A 19,812-nucleotide genomic window follows, 5' to 3' on the forward strand; every position below is an offset into this window, starting at 1 on the left:
TGCTGTATTTAATTCATATTTTTCATCTAAGTCATAAATGCCGATAATACTGATAGCACAATTGCATAAAAAAAAGTTTTTCAGTTATTGCAGTTAAGAGCGCTGCCGCCAGGTGTCACTGTTTTGCGGCAAATGCGGTATTTCAGCTGTTTTTCCGGTGACAGCAGGGGAATGACAACATCGGTAGACGGCCCTTCTTCCATTCAACCCGACTACAAAACATCGACAAAAAAGTAAGGTTTTCTCACATATCGTTGTCACATTCTCCTACACTAGAAATTTCTGTTTGAGGAAAATAGTAACAATAATAAGGAAGCAAGCACATTTGTTTACGGTAAACTGTTTTTCGGTATGTTTCTGTTAGCTGTGGTAGCTTACCTAGCCCCGAAGCTAACGTCAGTTTTTGCATTACAGCTGCGTAGTTTGACAGGCGTGGAGTAAGTTTGGAAGTCTAGCAGGTGAGTCGTTGCCTCGTACTGGACTATAACTTAGTAATAACTCCACCGACAATTCACTCGAGATATATCTGCCTTACCGAGAGCTAAAACACTTGAATGAAGGTGGTACTAGCTTATGTTGCACTGCATACTTAAATGAGGTTTTGGGGTTGGTGTGATGCTGAAAGTTTTCCTAATGCTCGCCTGTGTGCTCTGCTCTGTTGCTGACAGCAGGAAGCAGTCTGCCTTTGGATTTAGGCTCCCGTTTTTGGAGAAATTATTCTTTATGTGCCACTGGGAGCAGCAGCAGCAGCAGCATGGCAGATGACAAGGACGTGCTGAGAGACGTTTGGTTTGGCCGGATACCCACCTGCTTTACTCTGAACCAGGATGAGGTTACTGAGAGAGAGGCCGAGCCCTACTATGTAAGTTGAACAGTTTCACTCTGAACTCACCCTGAGGCAAGACCTCGCTTGTGTTTGTGTCTGCCACCAGTGTTAAGAGACTCCTCCATGCTTCCTGGAAGCTCCTGCTGAGCCTCCAGCTCTTTATCTGACATCAGTATGTGAGGATGAATACCGAGACATTCCAGATGTCTTCATGTTAGCAAAACAAGAAAACCTCTTATTTATCACCAGCACGGTGTATATAGCTGAAAAGTTACTCCTACTAACAAGTCTAATAGATGTGTTATCTGCAATGCTCTTTCACATTTTTTAAAAATTGTGTGGGCTGCATGGTGGCTCTGTGGTTAGCACCGTCACCTCACAGCTAGAATGTCCCCGGTTCATGTCCTGGTTAGGATGCCTGGGATCTTTCTGTGTGGCGTTTCCATATTCTCCCTGTGCAGCGTGGGTTCTCTCTGGGTTCTCCAGCTTCCTCCCACAGTCCAAAAACCTGCTGAGGTTACTTGGTGATTCTAAATTGTGTGAATAGGTGTGAATATGAGTGTGCTTGTCTCTCTGTGTAACCTGTCCCTGTCATGGGTGTCCCCTGCCTGCACCCTGAACCAGCTGGGATAGGCTCCAGCCTCCCCGCGACCCTACAGAGAATGAAGCGGTGTATAGATAATGGATGCATGGATTGATGTTTTTTGTGTACACCTTTATGTCTGGTTACTGCCAGTGCTTGTTGTTGGCTGGAAGACAAATAAGTTCTGTTACTTCAGGTCTCTACCTACACAAGATCCACATGTGCTTCAAATTCCTAAGTACCTCTGCAAATTCAGCTTAAATATGAGGATAAGATCCAGTTATCCATGTGGTTTATTCTATTGCATTGAGGGGTTATAGGTCTAACGGCAGTGCCAATAGTTGCCATAGCTTTGTCACATAGGTGACACGTACCACAAAAATGTTGATGTGTCTTCTGAAACTACAGCAGCTGCATAGATAACACATGCAGACTGCAAGAACCGGTCTGCTAGTGTTGACTTTGTTATACTATACAATTTTTCAGTGCTGGTGAAGATTGTTGATTGCATCTGCTTGCAGCTCTTTCCCATCGAGAGTTAACAAATGTAAACACAGTTCACCTATTAATAACATCCCAACAGTAGTCTGGTTTGTGTGGCGAGACATGGCAGACCTTATTCATTGCCGCTCCACAATATGACTGTATGCAACAAATCACAAACGACAACTATAAGTCAGTTTCTATGCTGGATGATTAGATGTAATGTTGCCATTTGGATAAGTAAAGGAGAGTATAGTAAGTTCTTGCGCTTGTATTTCACCTTGACGGAGGAGGTGTATTGTATGGACTTTGCTTTAGATTTGATGAGCTGGAGGGAGAGTGGTAAGAAGAAAGGCGGGGGACTGACCATGTATGTGAATGAGAGATGGTGTAATGCTCGCACATTAGCGTTAAAGAGCAGCGCTGCACGAAGGATGGTGAACCGCTGGCAGTTGGTTTCCGCCCGTTTTACCTGCCGAGGGAGCTTTTGCACGTCCTGGCGATTACAGTTTACATCCCCCCCTCAGCTGATGCTGCTGAACTCATCCATAGTTCAGTGTCCCAGCTGCAAACATCACACCCTCAGTCTCTGATCGTTTAAAATTAAATATGAATACACAAATAAGCATGCAGACACAAACAGGGTGCATATCTGCTTTGTTGTTAATGTCAAAAATGCAACATATGGACCGAAGTAGCAGTGCGGCACAGAGTAACAGACTGTACTCCTCTAATAATGCGCCTCTCCCTCTGTCCCGTTGACTTTGTCAGCTGCTGTTGCCCAGGGTGAGCTACCTGACACTGGTTACAGACAAGGTGAAAAAACACTTCCTCAAAGTGATGAGGGCAGAGGACGTGGAGGAGATGTGGTTCGAGTACGAAGGAACACCACTGAAATGGTAAGAGAACGGCTGTTGGATGAACTGATTTTACTTGTTCTTCCCGGTTATGTAGGTGTGGTGCACTGTGAATTGGTTGTTTAAAAAATAATTCAGTGTATTTTTAATCTGAATCTTATTTTGCTTTTATCATGAACTTGATGTTTTATTTTCCTGATTGCGTTTGTTGTATTTTCCTTTCGCAAAATAAGAATTAGCACCATATTACTACTAGGGCTGGCATAGTGAGTTGCTTTGAAGAAAAAATTTAGTTTTCTTTTCCCCAGTCTGTTCTGATCTGTTTCAGAGGACTAAATAATCTCTTTGCTGCTTGCATGGCTTGTTGTGCTTCGTCACCTAATCATCCATGCTCCCTAAGACACCACTAACAGCTCATTCATTTACAGCCAGCTACACCTTGAGTTAAACATGGTCGACTCTGTTTGACCACTGCAGCAGAGCCAGTTAACCGAATTCAAGCACACTGTTCAGCCACATGGTGTCAGTATTGTAATACAGATAGTAGATGGTTTACAGTAGAATCACATCTGTGTAACCTAGTTCTGCTAAAACGCATCAGAGAAAACTAATAGTCTTTTAATCATTTGTTGTCTTGTAGAAATGTCATTGCAATATCATTTTTTTGCTGGTTTCAGCTTCTCAAATTTGAGGACTTTATCCTTCTTCGTTTCTCACTATGAAATGACAATTACCTCTGGATGCCTGGTGACATGAACAGATCGCTTTAGGGTCTGCTAACCTGTTTCTCAAGTTCCTCAATAGTTTTAACCTGTTTAGTGCAGATTAGTTTGTCGGTCTCATTTGACGTAGTGCAAAATGAGCGCCATGATTTGTGCGTGTAGCAGAACATAAAAATACCTTAAATACCACAATCATCTTAGTGAGACTATTCTCAACAAAGGAAGTGACTAACAAAACTATTAGAGCGGAATATATCTGTTTTGTGAAGGTCACACACTGTGCCTGTAGGAAGATTGACTCAAAAACATCAAAATAAAAAAGAAAACTGAGTCCAATTTTTTATAAAGCTCTTTTAAGCATGTTGTGGTTTAACTTAAGGCCTTTGAGACAAAAGGTTTGCGACAATAAATGATTTGACTGATGAATTTGAGCTAACAGCGTTCCAAAATGTGAGCGTGAAACCACTTAGTTGTAATCTTTTAAAATAATGATGATACAGCCAATCAGCTAATAAAGACTTGAATAAAGGGATTAATGCTGGTTTCTTGGTCTTGGGAGCAACTGGTGCCTGTGAGGTTGAATTAATGGCGATCCAAAAAAAAGTGTCCTTGGTAACATTGTTTATTTTGTGTCTGCATTTCCTGGATTATAGGCACTATCCAATTGGAGTTCTGTTTGACCTTCATGCCTCTAATAATGTGTTACCCTGGAGCATCACTGTGCACTTTAAGGTAAGCGTCTTTTTGAATTTGAGAGAGCGATTTTTCATCAACTCTGCAGCTCTATAGGGTTACTAGTGTGTTTTTAAAAATAATAGCTGCGATTTTACAGCACGTTTACTGATTTGGTTCAGCCTCAGTGCTCTCATCAGTTCTATTCCAACAGCAACAGACAGCGATTAAAAACACAAACACTTACAAACACATTATGCATCACCTGCCAAGAACCAGACAGACATTAAGTGATTAGATGGTTGAGAGAGTGGAGCATTTAGAAGCTAAATAGCCAGATATTTTTCTCAGAAATCGGTGGGGACCAAATAAATTATCAGGTGGACACAAACATGAGACCAAATGAATGATAATGTTCATTTGTGTGAATAGACAGCAACTTGCGCATCAGCAACTTGATCATGCAGCTTCAGATAAAATGTTTTCCACATCACTGTGTGTCAGAATTTCCCAGAACACGACCTGCTCCACTGCCCATCCAACTCTGTGATAGAGGCTCACTTCATGTCCAGCATCAAGGAGGCTGACGCCCTGAAGCATAAGAGTCAAGTTGTGAACGACATGCAGAAGAAAGACCACAAACAGCTGTGGATGGGCCTGCAGAATGGTGAGAGACACACACACACACACACACACACACATCTTAAAAAGAAGACCACAGACAGCTGTTGGGGAAGTGACACACAATCATACAGTCCCACATTCTTTCATTAACACCCAGATGCACACGTGTTGTCTCCTTGCAACTCATCCACCTACACGCAGATTCACACATGCTCGTACATATTGTGAACATGTATGCATATTAGTTTTTGGGACGCACATATATTTGATTGAAAAAAAAAAAATCCTGTGATTTCTGGGCGTGGTGTTTTCACAGACACAAAGAATGCATCCAAAGAGATTCACAGATGTTCATACGCATATGCTGACAAATCTGTCTCGAGCTGAATTGCAGTCTTTGAAGCCATCCTAACATCCATCCGTTTCTCTTTCTGTTTCCACCCCCATCTGTCCAAACAGGTTAATTTCCTATTTGTTGGTTGTGATTGCGGTAGTCTCTTTCTGTGTAGGTGAAGCTGGGGGTGGCGGGACTTCTGCACTGGAAGCTTGTGATGTGGGAGTAGGAGCTGGGGCGGATGAGATACATTCCTCAGTTTGGGGTTTGTTTGAAACTCGGGCTTGTCTTTGAAAAACAATACCCGACATGCAGCGTGAAGATTCCTGCAGTCACTGCAGGTCAAGTTGATCAAACGAGGCTGCTATAAACACATGCCACCAGTTGTGTCGCTGCCCTCCGGACACGTCAGTAACAAATGTGTCACCTTGTTTTGATCTATAATTGCAGCACACCACCTTCTGTTGAATTCTCTAATTTATTATATTTGTTTCCCCACACCAATCATACTTGGAGATTAGATTTAACTTTATTGTAATTGCACAAATTACAAGAAGACAAAGAAATGCATTCTAGCATCTATCCAGAAGTGCAACAGCAGCAGTAAAGTACATTTTCTAAACATTATGGGCAGAACGCACTCTAAGAAATAGATGTGGATTTTTTTAAAAAAAGGTAGATGATAAGTAGATCGCTTTGGTGCAGAGGTTAGTAGTGTGATAGCTGAGAGGAAGATGCTGTTCCTGAGCCAGCTAGTCCTGACGTAGCTATAGAATAAAATGCTTTTATTGTCATCATACACAAAGTACAACGAAATTAAAAGACAACTCCAGTGGTGCAAAAGTATAAAAAGACAAATAAGAATATATACATATATTTACAAAAGGAGTCAGTAGGAAGTATAGACAGTTATCCAGCCGGTAGAATAAATATGTTGCACTGCTGAGGCAGGAATACTGTGGATATATGAGAAATATACATTTTATAAATAAATCATTATTCTAAGTAATAGAATATATATAAAATATATACAAAATAAAGAATATAGAATAGAATATAGTATAGTATATAAAAATTAAAACATAATTGTAATCTAACATGTATAGTATAGTATAGTATAGTACAGATCGGTACCTCTTTCCTGAGGGCAAAAGCGAGAACAGGCTGAATTTATCAGCGCTGCAGCTTGTTGCTCAGTTTACTGCTTCATTACTTTTTCAAACAATCCAACAGTTCTTAAAATTCTTATAAAATGACCGACAAGGATCGGTTCTGGAGGTGATTTGAGAAGCTGGAACATGCAAATATGCAGCATTTTTGTGTGATTAGATGACTTTAACGATGATCACAATTTTCATAGATCGTTTTTTTTATTGAAAAAGTCACTGTATCCGTTCACGATAGATATATAAATTGATAACTTGAAGTTCCTGCTGTTTTGAAGCTTTAACCTACACAGGGTCATATTTTTAGAACGTATTATCGTAGTCACGTAACAGCTTTTATTTATCAGATGTTTGTGTATTTAAACATTTGCATACAATCTGTACTATGATCTTGTACCTATCTGTGAAGTTTAGTGTGATGCAACATACTTTCTGCTGAGTAATGGGTGACAGGGTTTATCAAACAGAGGATTTACACCACTGCACTACTGCATTTAACTCACTTGTAACTTGTCAAACAACATTTGTACCATCAGTTTTAACGCGACTAGTTTTCTCACACCTTGAAAATTTCTGGTTGTTTGTATTTGAGCTGCTGTTTATGAAAATATTCACCTCCTGAGCGTATTTCTAAACAAAACTCGAAGGAAAAGACATTAATCTCTGAATCATGGTGTGGTTTTACTGTAAAAGCGAGAACTGCATCGGCAGCAAACAACAGCAACCAGCAAATAAAGTCCCCAAAGCACTTGAGATCATTTTTTTTAATATTTGCATGTTTTTGGGCCGTAACTGTTAAAACTGTGCGGTGAGGAGTTGAGAGTGAGTTTGAGAATGTTTTGAAGAAGTTTGCAGAAAACCCCAAGGGCTTCCAACCCAGAACACTTCATCTGCCTATCTCTCTTTCACTTTCCCTTGAAACTAATCATGTAAAAGAGAGGAAAAAAATCTCACATCTTAATACAAAAAGGACAAAAAAAAAAAGAGAGTAAAATTAGGACACAGACTAATAGATGAGGCTTTAAACTGAAGTTGAGGTGTGGTTCATGACATTCTTCCTTTGAAACTACAGAAAATCCAAGATGTCTTAACTAATCCAAAAAGAAGGAGTCGGCCTGGCAGATGAAAGCGAGAGATGAAACTTTATTTAAACTAAAACTTTCACATCCAAAAGAGACTAGAAACAGAGAAAGCTCAAACTTTCATCCAAGAGAGACAAAAACAGAAGGTTCATGTGAAAGCAAGACACAAAGAGGAGGTGGAGGGTTTGAAACCAGCACATGGTGCGTGCAATCATTACTGATGGTGAGAGACGTTTCTTTAACCAAAAGACTTTGTGGCGCCTGCTCAGTGAGTTTCCAGTAACATTTCCACTGATTTTCCATCAACCTTAGAGGGGTCCTTCCTCTGACCTCCACATGAAGGTGCACTTGTGTGGAGAAACATGTTTTTTTTAGAGTTAAAGAACAAGTGTTTATTGTTTTTGTTTAATGCAAATGTGTAACACTGCATGCGTATTTTATCCTGCTGCCATTTTTAATAGCATCCATCCGTTATCTATACACCGCTTAATCCTCACTAGGGTCATGGGGGGCTGGAGTCTATCCCAGCTGACTCGGGTCAGGGGTGAAGGCAGGGAACACCTGAACAGGTCACCAGTCTATCACAGGGCCACACTTAGAGACAGACAACCAAGCACACTCACATTCGGACAATTTAGAATCACCAATTAGCCTCAACACGTTTTTGGACTGTGGGAGGAAGCTGGAGAACCTGGAGAGAACCCACGCTGCACGGAGAGACCATGCAAACTCCACGCAGAAAGATCTCGGGTGTCCTCACCGGGACACAAACCGCCGACCTTCTAGCTGCGAGGCAGTGGTGCTACCAATTGCACCACCTTGCCCATTAAAATGCAATTAGTTTATAGTCACGTTGACGCTCTGGCTACCCGAAATGGTTTTATCACACATTCGGGAATCTAAAAAGTGAGTCAAGTGGTTGCTATCTATTGGCTGTTGTTAATCATCCAAAACGTTAAATAGCTGGAAGCTCTCATTCATCACATTTCATGTAAATCCTGTTTGTCACATCCTGTTTCTCAGAATTCAGGTCCACTTTAGAGGGTGTGTTGGGATTTCATGTAATTTTATTGTACAATAGTAGTCGGATCATCATTAGGTTTTTTTTGAGTATTATATTTGAGTATTTATTTATTAATTTTTTTGTGACAGCGTTGCCATTATGATATCTACTCTTTGCACCAACCCCAAAAACGACTGAATGCAGGTATCTGTAGGCAAACCTAGTTGCTCAATACTGGCACTTAACACAAGATTACAAATCTTTTTGCCAGGTTTTGTTGGTCAAACGTACCTTCACTTCAAGCTACAATAATTAGTGGATTAGAAAACCAATAAATGATGATGAACAGTGTGATAATAATCATCGTATTGTGATGTGGATCGAAAAATGTGCATTGCTTGTCGTGTAATCTTTAATTATCTGTGTATTTGAGCGTTTATTGTTGCTCTGAAAAGCGAACCTGAAAACTCAGTTGATGGCTGATGTGTGTGTGTTTGTGTTGTTCCAGATAAGTTTGACCAATTCTGGGCCATGAACAGGAAGCTGATGGAATATCCCACCGAGGAGGGAGGCTTCAGATACATCCCCTTCAGAATATACCAGGTAACACATACACGTGTCGGTACAGCTTAACACCAGCAACCCGAGCTGTTTTATCCTCCACAATAACTTTAGATCTTGATTTATAGTTAATACATTACGGGTGAGGTTTGCTGTTTCCTTCCTGTAGATGGAGCCAGAGGGCTGTTTAACAGTCTGCCTGTATCGCTTCAGCACGGAAATCACCTCCGAGCGTTCACTGACTCACTTAGTCTGAGACGCTCGACTACTGTACAGGTTATCAGCTGCTATTTGGAGTCATTATCTATATTCTTCTTATCTAGTTAGCAGGTAAAAAGTGAGTAAACAGACTCCCTCTTCCTTTCTCTTTCCTTTTAACATGAGTAACTCCAAGTAATCATACTCACGTACCCTTTGTTGACTTAATTTATCAACTATTATATCATCTGAACTTAAACTCTGTGATAAAAACGCCTACAGTACATTCATGCCCACCTTTAAACAACATGAGTAAATGTCTAAGCCTTTTTTTATTATTATGAGGCAATTCATAGCTCTCTACATACAATGAAAGCAATTTATTAACCTGCTTTAAGCCATTCTTTTAATTTTTTAGTGCAACACGAGTAGGAATATTAATTATGCATCGTGGCTTGAGCACCGTTGTGAAGTTCGCCGTTTTACATGTTCTTTCTTGTCCCGTGACCTTTGCTTAAAACGCTTTGCGTCAAATAATGACAGCCAAACAATAAAACAAAACAAAATATCTGTCTGAGACATGTGGGATCCCGGTTGGCGTGGGTGCTTTTTGGACGTTATTCATTTGTTCCTGTAAATTTGATACGTGTGACTCTCCTACGTTTGTGTGCAATTCCATTGACCCAAGTTAAAGCAGTGGGCGAGCCTCAGGGTTCAGTCTGGGATAAGGAGCTGCAAGCAGACAAGCAGCCTCAGGTCGGGTGTTTCCACAAAGCCGTCGTAGATTTTCTCCTGACTCAGGTAAAAAGTCCCTTTGGAGGACAAAAAAGAAAGACGAGATGAATAAGCGGCGGAATCTTGCCTGGAAAACATTAGCCTGCCGTGAGCCAGACAGCAGGGGAAAAGCGCTTTGAGTCAAGTGTTGGGGGGGGTTTCTACGCGAAGCAGGAATGGCTGGTGAGGTGCGGAGAATTGGTTTGCGTATTCTTCCAGCAAAGCCTGGCATTTTGATGGAATAACGTCGAGCACCAGCACAAGCAAACATAATTTAAAGTCTACTTAATCTTACTGAAGAGCATTATTCAATCCAGTCCAAAAAAAAAAAAAGAAAAAAAGAGAATTGGAAAACATCTGGATTTCTGCAACAAAAACATGTTGACAGTCTGCTTTGAGTCTAGTGGCTGGATGTGAGTCCATTAGCCTTGATCTCAAGTCATAGCAAACAGAAAGGCCCCCCTACACTGTCACTGAGTGCTGTGAACAAATTAAATTGACTTTGGGGCCTGTCAGGGCAAGTTAGGGAAAATAATCTAAGAAAATGGAGCAGCAAATAGCTCAGTAAACAGATCTGGCTTTAAATGACTGTGTCAGGTGTCATCTGATGGAAACAGAAAGATTTGTAGATGTTCAGAGAGCAAGAGCAGGACTTCAGCGAGAGAACTTTCCTACAAAGCGTCTTTTTCCGTCGCCGTATCTGCTGCGACTGCTGGTAATTTCCCATCGTGATGATTTATTATCAGGCGTGTTAAGTTTTAATGAGACCTGCTGGGCTGCACATATGGCTGCATTTACATTTTGCACAACAACAAGGGCGGAGGTACAGCTGTCAATCACTGTCAACGCTGAGTGTTTTGCGTGAAGTTTCAAAGCGCGAAGGATTCTTTTATTTTTACTTTCAGCGCATAAATAAACCATTTTACACTTCGACAAAGGCATTCTTGTTTTAGTAATAAAACATAACTCTTTAAAGTGGCGCACTGAAACATGCAGTCCGAGCAAACACGATCCACCCTCTCTGACATGCACTTGTTGCAGCTGTAAAACCGTGTAACTGCTGGTGGCGAGAAGAAACCCAGACCGTTCCAGTTTGGGGCGTTTTTTTTTTTTTTTTTTCACGGCTGAATTGAAAGTTTCCATGGTCATTTATGAGCCGAGTCGGTTTCATGACAGTTGTAGCATCAAAGCTTGTTAGAGCCTCGCTGTGCGATTTCCAAACACGCTGGAGAAAATAAGCATCATTCCTGAAAAAGTCTGGATTGTTGTGGAGATGGTGTGGTTTTAATCTTACAAACTGCTAAATATTTACAACCAAAGAAGGTCTGGAAAGTCTGGAGAAGAGTGGGAACTAAATCACTTCATTATGATCTTAAAAATACTTCTAATGGCACTTCTCTGCAGCACTTCGCAACTACTTTCACTGTGCAGAAGTGCCACGAGGGTTCCAGAGAAGTTTAGGATTTCCACAAGTAGTTTGGAAGAAACTCGACTTGAGTTGATGCGAATGTTTAGATTTTTAGCTTTGGCAAGAATCATGCATTTCTTCAGTTCTTGCGTTGTCTCCGTGTTGGTTTTTCCTGTTGTTTTTTTATCCCATGAGACAAATAAAACCATCTTAGTGGGAACTAAACCAATAGTCAGCAATAGTCCCTTGTTGCACAGGAAAAGCTGTGTGCAAATACAACTACGGCAAACAAGCTGTTAATTTTGAACCAGGGAACTTTGACCGTTCCCCACCGCTCGTAGATTTCGAGACATCACTGTGTACCCAGATCTCAATAGTTAACTCACAGCAAACGATCTTAATGCTGCTGTTAGGAATCACGGCCAAAAGGATTCGGGTTGTAATAAACTCATTTTATCCTTTAATCAAAGAACTCCACATCGCAAAATTACCTCAAAACAAATAGAAGAACTCAAATCAAGCAAAAAAAATAATAACTCAAACATGTGTAGAAACCCTGTCGAGCTTATGTTGTTGCTGAGTAGAACATCCAGTGTTTTGTTAGGCAGATTTGTAGCGGCAAGACCAAACACGATAAGACATAACCCGGTGAAGGCACTCAGCTCGGAGAAAAGAAAGTAGATAAGAGATGGAAAAAGGTGCAGACGCTGAGAAGAACAAAGCTGTTTGGCACTTAGAAGTCACTGTGGATGACTTAACAGGAGATTGCCTTCCATAGAGGAAAGATCCCCCCTCCCCAAACACACACACACACACACACACACACACACACACACACGCCCAGAGTCTTTCAAAGCCAGATTGTGGTCTTTAGTGTAAATAACATGTGCTGTGTTTGATGCAGACAGAATTAATGACAACACTCAGTCCAAATAACAGAGGGCTCATTTCCGTCTGGCCTGCTCTCCTCATGGAGACGAAGACACCTCATGGGCACGGACACATTTGTGTGTGTGTGCTCTCATGTGTGTGTGTGTGTGTCTACGTTGTGTCCCCAAAACATTATAAATAATTATTTGTGTAACTCAACCTTCACTCTTGGTTTGATATGTGTAATTTATTAGATTATATTATAGTAAGCTCAAATTGACAACTTTATCTTTCTTTTAATCTAGTTTTTTGAAATTGTTTTTATTGTCTTCCATAATATCTGCCACGTTATGAATAATTTATAATGTTTAGGTAAAGAGTGAGCCTGTTTGGCCCTCCTTCTCTCTTAATATTTTAACATCACTTTTAGAATTTATCATAAAGTATAGTTTGTGTGTGAATAATACAGTCTTAAAAAAGTTTTGTTTAATTCTTGATGATCATTTTCCGTGTATGTGCTCCTAAATTTAAATACGTGCGTTTGTGTGTGAACATACACATCTGTTTTTGCAAGCTTCTGTTTGTGCGTTGCTCATTTCTCATTTATTTGTCTTCGTCATTTCAATTGCTTCCACTTGAGCACTTGGCTTGTGTGTTATTGTGTGTTATTGTGTGTGTGTGAGTGAGTGTGCGTTCGCCTGTTCGGTTGCCAGCGTATCTTCCTGCTCCAGCAGTGACGCCACTCCTGTGATTTAAAGAGCCAGAGGGGGCCGACCGTCTCGCTGCACGGAAAGTGAAAATTACTATGCTCCTTTTAAAGACTGCTTACATTGTTGCCGTACAGGTACTCCACTCTGTTCCCGCTCCGTGACTCAGTGCTTACTCACTAACACCCGATGCAAGAGCAGGCAGTCCACCTCCAGCCGCCTCTGTTGTGGTGCTGTGGAAGGTGCCTGCTTCAAAGAAGGCAGGTTTATTGCCTCCCAGATATCTTGTAATGGCTGACTGAGACGAGGGGGAGGTGGTGACTACACAGACAATTACAAAACATGGGAATGCTGGAAACAGTTTTGCGTAATCATGCCAAGGGCAACAGGTGACATGCTTGTTGTACTGTGCAAGAATGTTTTGCTGCATTTACAGTAATGGGCTCGAGCACAGCCGTGACAGTCAACGGAAAACCTTCGGGTTTTTTAATCAGTTGCTAAAGCCAAGCAGCTGAGAGGCTTAAATGCTTTAGATTTTTATGTTGTGATGATGGCAAACAAAGACGTTAGCTCTGTTGAGGAGTCTGTTCTCCAAATGTACAAAAAGACAAAAAAAAAAATAACTTTTCTGTTTTACTCTTGGTGGCATCTTAATAAGCATGCATTCATTTTTTAGTTTTCAGATAAAGGTCTCTGAAATGTATGCCTCTTTCCATATACATAGGCAAAAAAAAAACATTTATAAATCCAATAAAAAAGCAAAAACAACATGTTTATCAATGCCCTCATCACCCTTAGTACTCAGAATAAGCTGCCAGCAAATTTCATTAAAAGTCACTGACTTAGAAATTAGTACCAATTGTTGTACCTATTGTTGAAGTTATCTGCTGGAGTAAATAATAATGTATTTATCTAAATTAAATATTTGTGGTGGTTAGCACCGTCACCTCGCAGCTAGAAGATCCCCAGTTCGCATCCCAATTAGGACGCCCGGGATCTTTCTGCGTGGAGTCTCCACGTTCTCCCCGGGTTCTCTCCGGGTTCTCCGGCTTCCTCCCACAAAGTCCAAAAACATGTTGAGGTTAACTGGTGATTCTAAATTGTCCGTAGGTGTGAATGTGAGTGTGCTTGGTTGTCTGTCTCTAAGTGTAGCCCTGTGATAGACTGGTGACCTGTCCAGGTGAACCTGCCTTCACCCTGAATCAGCTGGGATAGACTCCAGCCCCCCACCACCCTAGTGAGGATTAAGTGGTGTATAGATAATGGATGGAGATTTTTGTGTCTGGCTGTATATTGACCATGATATAAGTGCAAGGAACGAACAACAGACTTTTTTTGCAGTTGCACTATTCTCTCCAATTGCTCTTTTAATCTCCTTTCATGTTCAGAACTTGGAGTACAATTTAATTCATGACTTTATAAACCAGACATTTGGATTGATTGAATGCTTCAATGTTGATAATGATGCCAAAGAAGCAAGTGAAAACACTAAAGTGAGCATTGTATTAGAACCCTCCTGGTTTACAGACTAAACAAATAAAATAATGAGCAATGCAGAACAGGTAAATCCTTCTGCCCACCTGATGACGCTGAAGTGTTCCAATCAGCACTAAAATAGGGAGATGTCTGAATGGCCAAGTATCAACCGAGCACGCAACACTTAATAATTTAAAATTCAATTCAGCGTGTCTTGATGGGGTTTCTCCTCCACAGGTGTGAATTTCAAGTTGCGCGAAAATGATGTCCACTAAAAATGAGGTTGGAATTTTAATTTGCCAATGGATGGTCTCAGAGTTCAGTGGAAATGCTTTCTCTCACCCCTCTCAGTTCGCGGAAACCCGTATGGATTGACAGTGCTTTAACCGGCGTCCATTGTTTTACCTTCAATTAGGTGAATTGAATCCCCTCCATCAATTAGGCAACGTCTTGAGTTCCGCTGCTCTTTTCACTCAGCGAGAGCGGCCCATCTCTTTTCACCTGAATCCTAATGACACCTCGCTCTTTGTGTTGCCATGTGCTGCTGTGCCAGCTAAGGTGTCACGCCAGCTGAAAAGAAAGTGTCTTCATCCAAACAGTATCACGCTTCTCTCCCTGGGGATCAATAGCTCCTTCTTTGTACGCTGGCGGACTCAATAATTCATGGCTGCCTATTTAAAAATGCAATGAAGTAGCTGTCACTTAGCGCACTCTCTCTGCTCTGGCTTTCGGCGATGATCCCGCACGAAAGGTCCGTGCTTCCTGTCAGTGACTCAGTCTTTCTGTGTAACCTGAGGACCGGCTTCGCGCCTCCATCGCCACCTTCTTCTTGCTGGTTCGCGCCTGCCTTTTGTGGTGTGTAGTTACCATTCGGTTACTCGATCCTTGTCCTCGCCGGTTTCCTTTTCACAGCTCCATGATTAGGCCCTATAGTGTGACAGACTCTCCGTTTGACACCTCAGGTTGGGTATCTGCCTGGTCCACGTTTCCCTCTGTGAGGACACGGTTCTTCCATTGTGTTGTGATAATCAGCAGGTGGACCAAGGCTAGAAGATTGAAACCCCCACCCCACCTCACCCCACCGCCTGCTGATGATGTATTTTCTCGGCTGTCAATAAAATTAAATTGTAATGATTAAAATGTGCATGTGTAAAGATCTAGAAGAGCACTTGGATAGAGCAGGCCTATGTTAAATCCCTTCAATTTAATGGGTTTTTCTGTTTGGCCGCGTTCCACCAAGTTTCATGAACGTCAGCCTGATGGGTTTTGTGCAATCTTGCTGAAAGACACACAGAGACACAAACAAACAACACTGAAAACATACCATTGCCCAAATAGAGGTCGAATATGTTTATTTGTTATTTTTGAACATATATACATATATTTAAGGCACCATTATGCAACTATTCTAACCTAACAGCTTCATCTTGATGGCTGCCTTGCAATAAGGAATCACGCATCACACAACGTCAACTAAGGGACTTTAGCTAGCTCTTAGAAGCTAGCATGGTATTCTCGGCATGGACTTTCTTCTAACGCTCGTGCCACCTGCCAGAAAACAGAAAAAATGGGAGGATTTTCAGCATGGAGATCTTTACAGGTGAAGAGACTGAAGAGGACTTTGATGAAGGAAGCTAAGAAAGAGTCCAGGGAAGACTTTGGGTGTGCTCCAGTACTCATACTGTATCAAATGCAGCATGCCGAAGATGCCAGGACAACACAACACATGCCTGCATTTTGCTAGCATGCTTTTCCAGCCATTCTGACCCGCAATCCTCATCTTCGCGAAAGAAGTGCTACCTAAGTGACGGTATCTTGCACCAGTATAAACGAGCTTGAGCTGACAGATGACGACTCGTTTTGGACGTACGAGCAAGGCGATCAAGCTTAAGGCACAATATTGAATTGACATGTCCTACTTGTATACATCTTGTATGCAGCAGTGTATCCTATACAGACTTTGGCAGAGCAGCTGTAGTATGTACTCAAAATATAAAGAAAGTATGTACGATGAATCTTGGACTGGCTTTTAGTTGTTGGAGAGAGCTTTACAAATTTAAAGGCTGCAAAACAGATGGCTGTGCTGGAACTTCTTCTTCTTCTCGGACTAATAAATAATCCTAGTTGGCCTGCTACGGCTTGTTTTGTTGTGCTAGCTTGATGTTTGGCAGCGTTAGCAAAGCTGTCAGCTTGCTAGATTTTCATCATCAGCCAAGTTTGTCCATTTTAACCAAGGTTTAGCTGCCGGCTAGATGTCTCGATGGAAAGAGATGGTATCAGCTTTATGTAACGGTTATTATACCTGATAATGATCGATGTGATTAAACTGCGCTGAAGTGGCGGTTTGGTGGGGACATTGCATTTTTCTGCTATTTCTCATTATGATTCCTCATCCAAAAGTTGGAAGTGTGAGTGGTAGAAAGTAAAAGTTTTTTCAGCTGAAGCGTATGCAACAATACATTTCCTGTTGCCGTAGACAGTTAAACAGCTGTTTTTTGTGTTTGTTACGTCAGTCATTGATCGGCTGTGTTCCAGTGATATTTACTGCTTGAAATTAATGCACCAGCATTTATCACTTGTGACCACAGAGGCTGTTGTTGCTCCAAATCAAAGGAGATTGCATAGCGTTGCTTTAAAATGTAATAAACACCGCATTAATAATTAATTTGACATTTAAGTATGAATGATAGATGCTTCATGATTTGATAAATTGCAAAGGCTGTCAAATATAAGCTAATATAAGTTCCTAGAGTCCAAAGTATATTCCGTTTGGGATGAAATCTGACAGAGAAAGGCTCGAAATCAATAAATGTTTGACCTTTTTGTTTGGTAAATTACTTCAAGCAAGTAGTTGATAATTGCACGTTTTAGGTTTTGTGGTTTTTACATCGGCTTTCAAGTATTATTGCTATTATGATACTGATTTAAAGTACAACCCCCCAGGCCTGAGTCATGACTTGTCACAAAAAAAACATCCAAATTTTTACTACCTCTGTAGATTTCAATAACTAGTACATTTTTAGCCACCACAAATTTAACAGAATTCACTGCTGTAGTGTTGAAAACGTAAGACTCTAGCGCCCCGAGGACACGGGTCACTCAGTAACTAGAACCACTGAATTTTTAACTCAGCTTTGAAGTGATAGCGAGTCTGACATTTACAAAGAAACATACCCGCTGGATGTATAGCACGTTACAGGGCAACAAAAACCTTTTAAACAAATCAATACAAGCATTTTGGTAGACATGACTTGTACCATACACATTGTTTATTATTCATCTCAAAAAGAAAGGAGGCCCAAACCCCTGTATTCAAGGACAGCATGGAGTGACAGCAAGTTGTTTCTCTTCCAAGCTTATTAGCAGTTACACTCTTAGGAAGGTGCAAGCAAGATAGCCTTCTGCGCAAGCATTAATGTTTCGGAAATGCCATGTCTTCAAATCTTTCCATCAGATTTTGCCAAATTGTTGAGAAATCATCTGGCAACACGTGGCAACTGTCTGCTACCAGAGAATTTTGGAAGAAAGTGTGACAAACATAAACTCTCAGAGTGAGGTATTTTCTGACTAAAAACGCAGCGCAGCAGCCAGGAACAGTCTCGTTAAAAACACGTCAGATCAGTCGGTAATGTAATCGAATGAGACAGCTCAGGGCTGCTCGTGCATTTGTTTTTTGGAGAAGGTGTGCTTTTAGTTTCTCGATGAGCTTCTGTGACCTCCAGTTAATACCATCGTCTGCATAGATCTATAGAGATGTTTGTCTTTGCATACATGCTGAATTCTCACTTAATCAAAAGAAAAACCTTCTGATACAGACTTCCCATGTGATCAAGACAATAGAAAGGCATGCTGTGATTTTAGCAGTTTGTGGTTTTAATTTTATTTGTGTGTTCATGTGTTTGTTTGTCGCGTTCATCAGTGGGACAGACGTTGGGTCTTTAATATGAACTCCACTTCTGTCAGCTATGGCTATAAAATCACCAAAAATGTTGAGATTCTTCTTCCGTTTTTCTACAACCTCAACTTCAAATGATCCACCAATATGTGAAGTTAGTCATTTCCAATATGCACAGCAATAGGATATTACTTGTAAATACATTCTCTTTAATTGAATTAAATGTCCGAGTAACTTGTATTTACAGTTTAAGCGTCATGTCTAATAAAGCCTGTTTCATGTTTTGAATGCACCCTGGAGTCTGAAGTCCACCATCACACTACCATCCACATGTTGTCTGGTGTCTGGTGGTAATTTCCCACCACGTTTCCCGCACCTCTCACTCATGGAATGTTGTGGCTGAGTTGCAGATCACTGCTGGACAGTCATGCGGATATTTGCTGCGTATGTCACACTTGTTTAGCTGTCCCGTCATGACTTCACGCGGTTTACATTTTAGGCATTTTGATTGCACTTACCCACAGTGATTTGCATCGTGGTCAGCAGTAGGATAAACTTCAGTTCTTAGATCACCGCCACGATAAGTGAAGAGGTCACAGGTCAGGACCACATCATCTCCTCGACTTGCCTCTAAGCGTTGAGGAATCACACACACAAGCACAATGTTGGGAAAAGAGATGGAGTTTTATGGAGAAGCAGATACGATTAGTGATTTTTTTTTTTGTGTGTGTGTTTTTCTTCCCATCTCTTATACGCTTTCTTGTGTTTTGCAAAGAAACTTTTCATTCTTGGGTTTTCTTTTGCTTCATTCACTGTACAACAGGGTGACATGTTGGTTAGGATTTAAAAAAACATCCATTTTGCTGAAAAATTGCCATCTTTATGATGTTCAATGAAGCAAAGAAAAGGATTTCTCTTTTATAGAACAAAATAAAATGTCACATTCAGTGTTATGGTTCTCTCTGCTAGTTTCTCTTTCTGACAGGGAGCACCAGATGAGCTTTTAGTCTGTAGAAGCTAACTTTTCTGCCAAGTACGTACTAAAGCAGCGGATAATGACTTCCAGATTGATCCAGATCGGTAAAACATGTCAGCGTCACTCGTAACATCTGTCGAAATGTTGCAGATTGCTAAATATCCCATTCTTAACCGTCTGGCTCATCAAAGCGCCGCATTCGCAGCGCCGCTCTGCACGCTGTTCATTCACAGCATTTGCGTGTGTACTGTTGTGAACCTTCCCCCTATCTTAATACTGGGAACTCTGTTTAACACCTTCCAATTTCCCCTCATGTTACTTGATATAAAAACATCCCCTTTACAGGATGCTTTGTCTGCTTTTTCAGCAGTTTCCTGAATTGATGTCACATGTTTGATTAGTAAAAATTTTTGCTACATGTGCTCGAATTGCTGTGGGTGGTACGTGTCAAAGTCCCAGACACACAAAGAACCAAAGTTTCCGAAGCAGAACATTGCATTTTATTGACGTGATTGATATAAACTCTGTGAGTGAGTGTGAGTGATTGCTGGACATCTTTAGCTCACTGTCAATGTTGGTTTCCTTGAACCTAAAC

The 19,812-nt window shown here is 41.0% G+C and overlaps 1 protein-coding gene across 2 annotated transcripts in view; it reads left to right on the top strand.

The window, feature by feature from the left end:
- Nucleotides 1-147: 147 nt before the first annotated feature.
- The window catches only part of atg5 (ATG5 autophagy related 5 homolog (S. cerevisiae)), a 24,469-nt gene continuing 4,804 nt past the window's right edge, over nt 148-19,812 (top strand). The window contains exons 1-7 of one of the 2 annotated variants that reach the window (XM_008303068.1): nt 148-233; nt 415-458; nt 669-862; nt 2,664-2,791; nt 4,125-4,203; nt 4,648-4,810; nt 8,861-8,955. In XM_008303068.1, the coding sequence (XP_008301290.1) occupies nt 755-862; nt 2,664-2,791; nt 4,125-4,203; nt 4,648-4,810; nt 8,861-8,955 (573 nt within the window). In that variant the 5' untranslated portion in view covers nt 148-233; nt 415-458; nt 669-754. The remainder of the gene's footprint in view (nt 234-414; nt 459-668; nt 863-2,663; nt 2,792-4,124; nt 4,204-4,647; nt 4,811-8,860; nt 8,956-19,812) is intronic. The other variant, XM_008303067.1, reaches the window with a different exon arrangement.

This window comes from Stegastes partitus, unplaced genomic scaffold, assembly GCF_000690725.1.
Source record: "Stegastes partitus isolate 25-593 unplaced genomic scaffold, Stegastes_partitus-1.0.2 Scaffold1930, whole genome shotgun sequence".
NCBI classification, from domain to species: Eukaryota; Metazoa; Chordata; class Actinopteri; family Pomacentridae; genus Stegastes; species Stegastes partitus.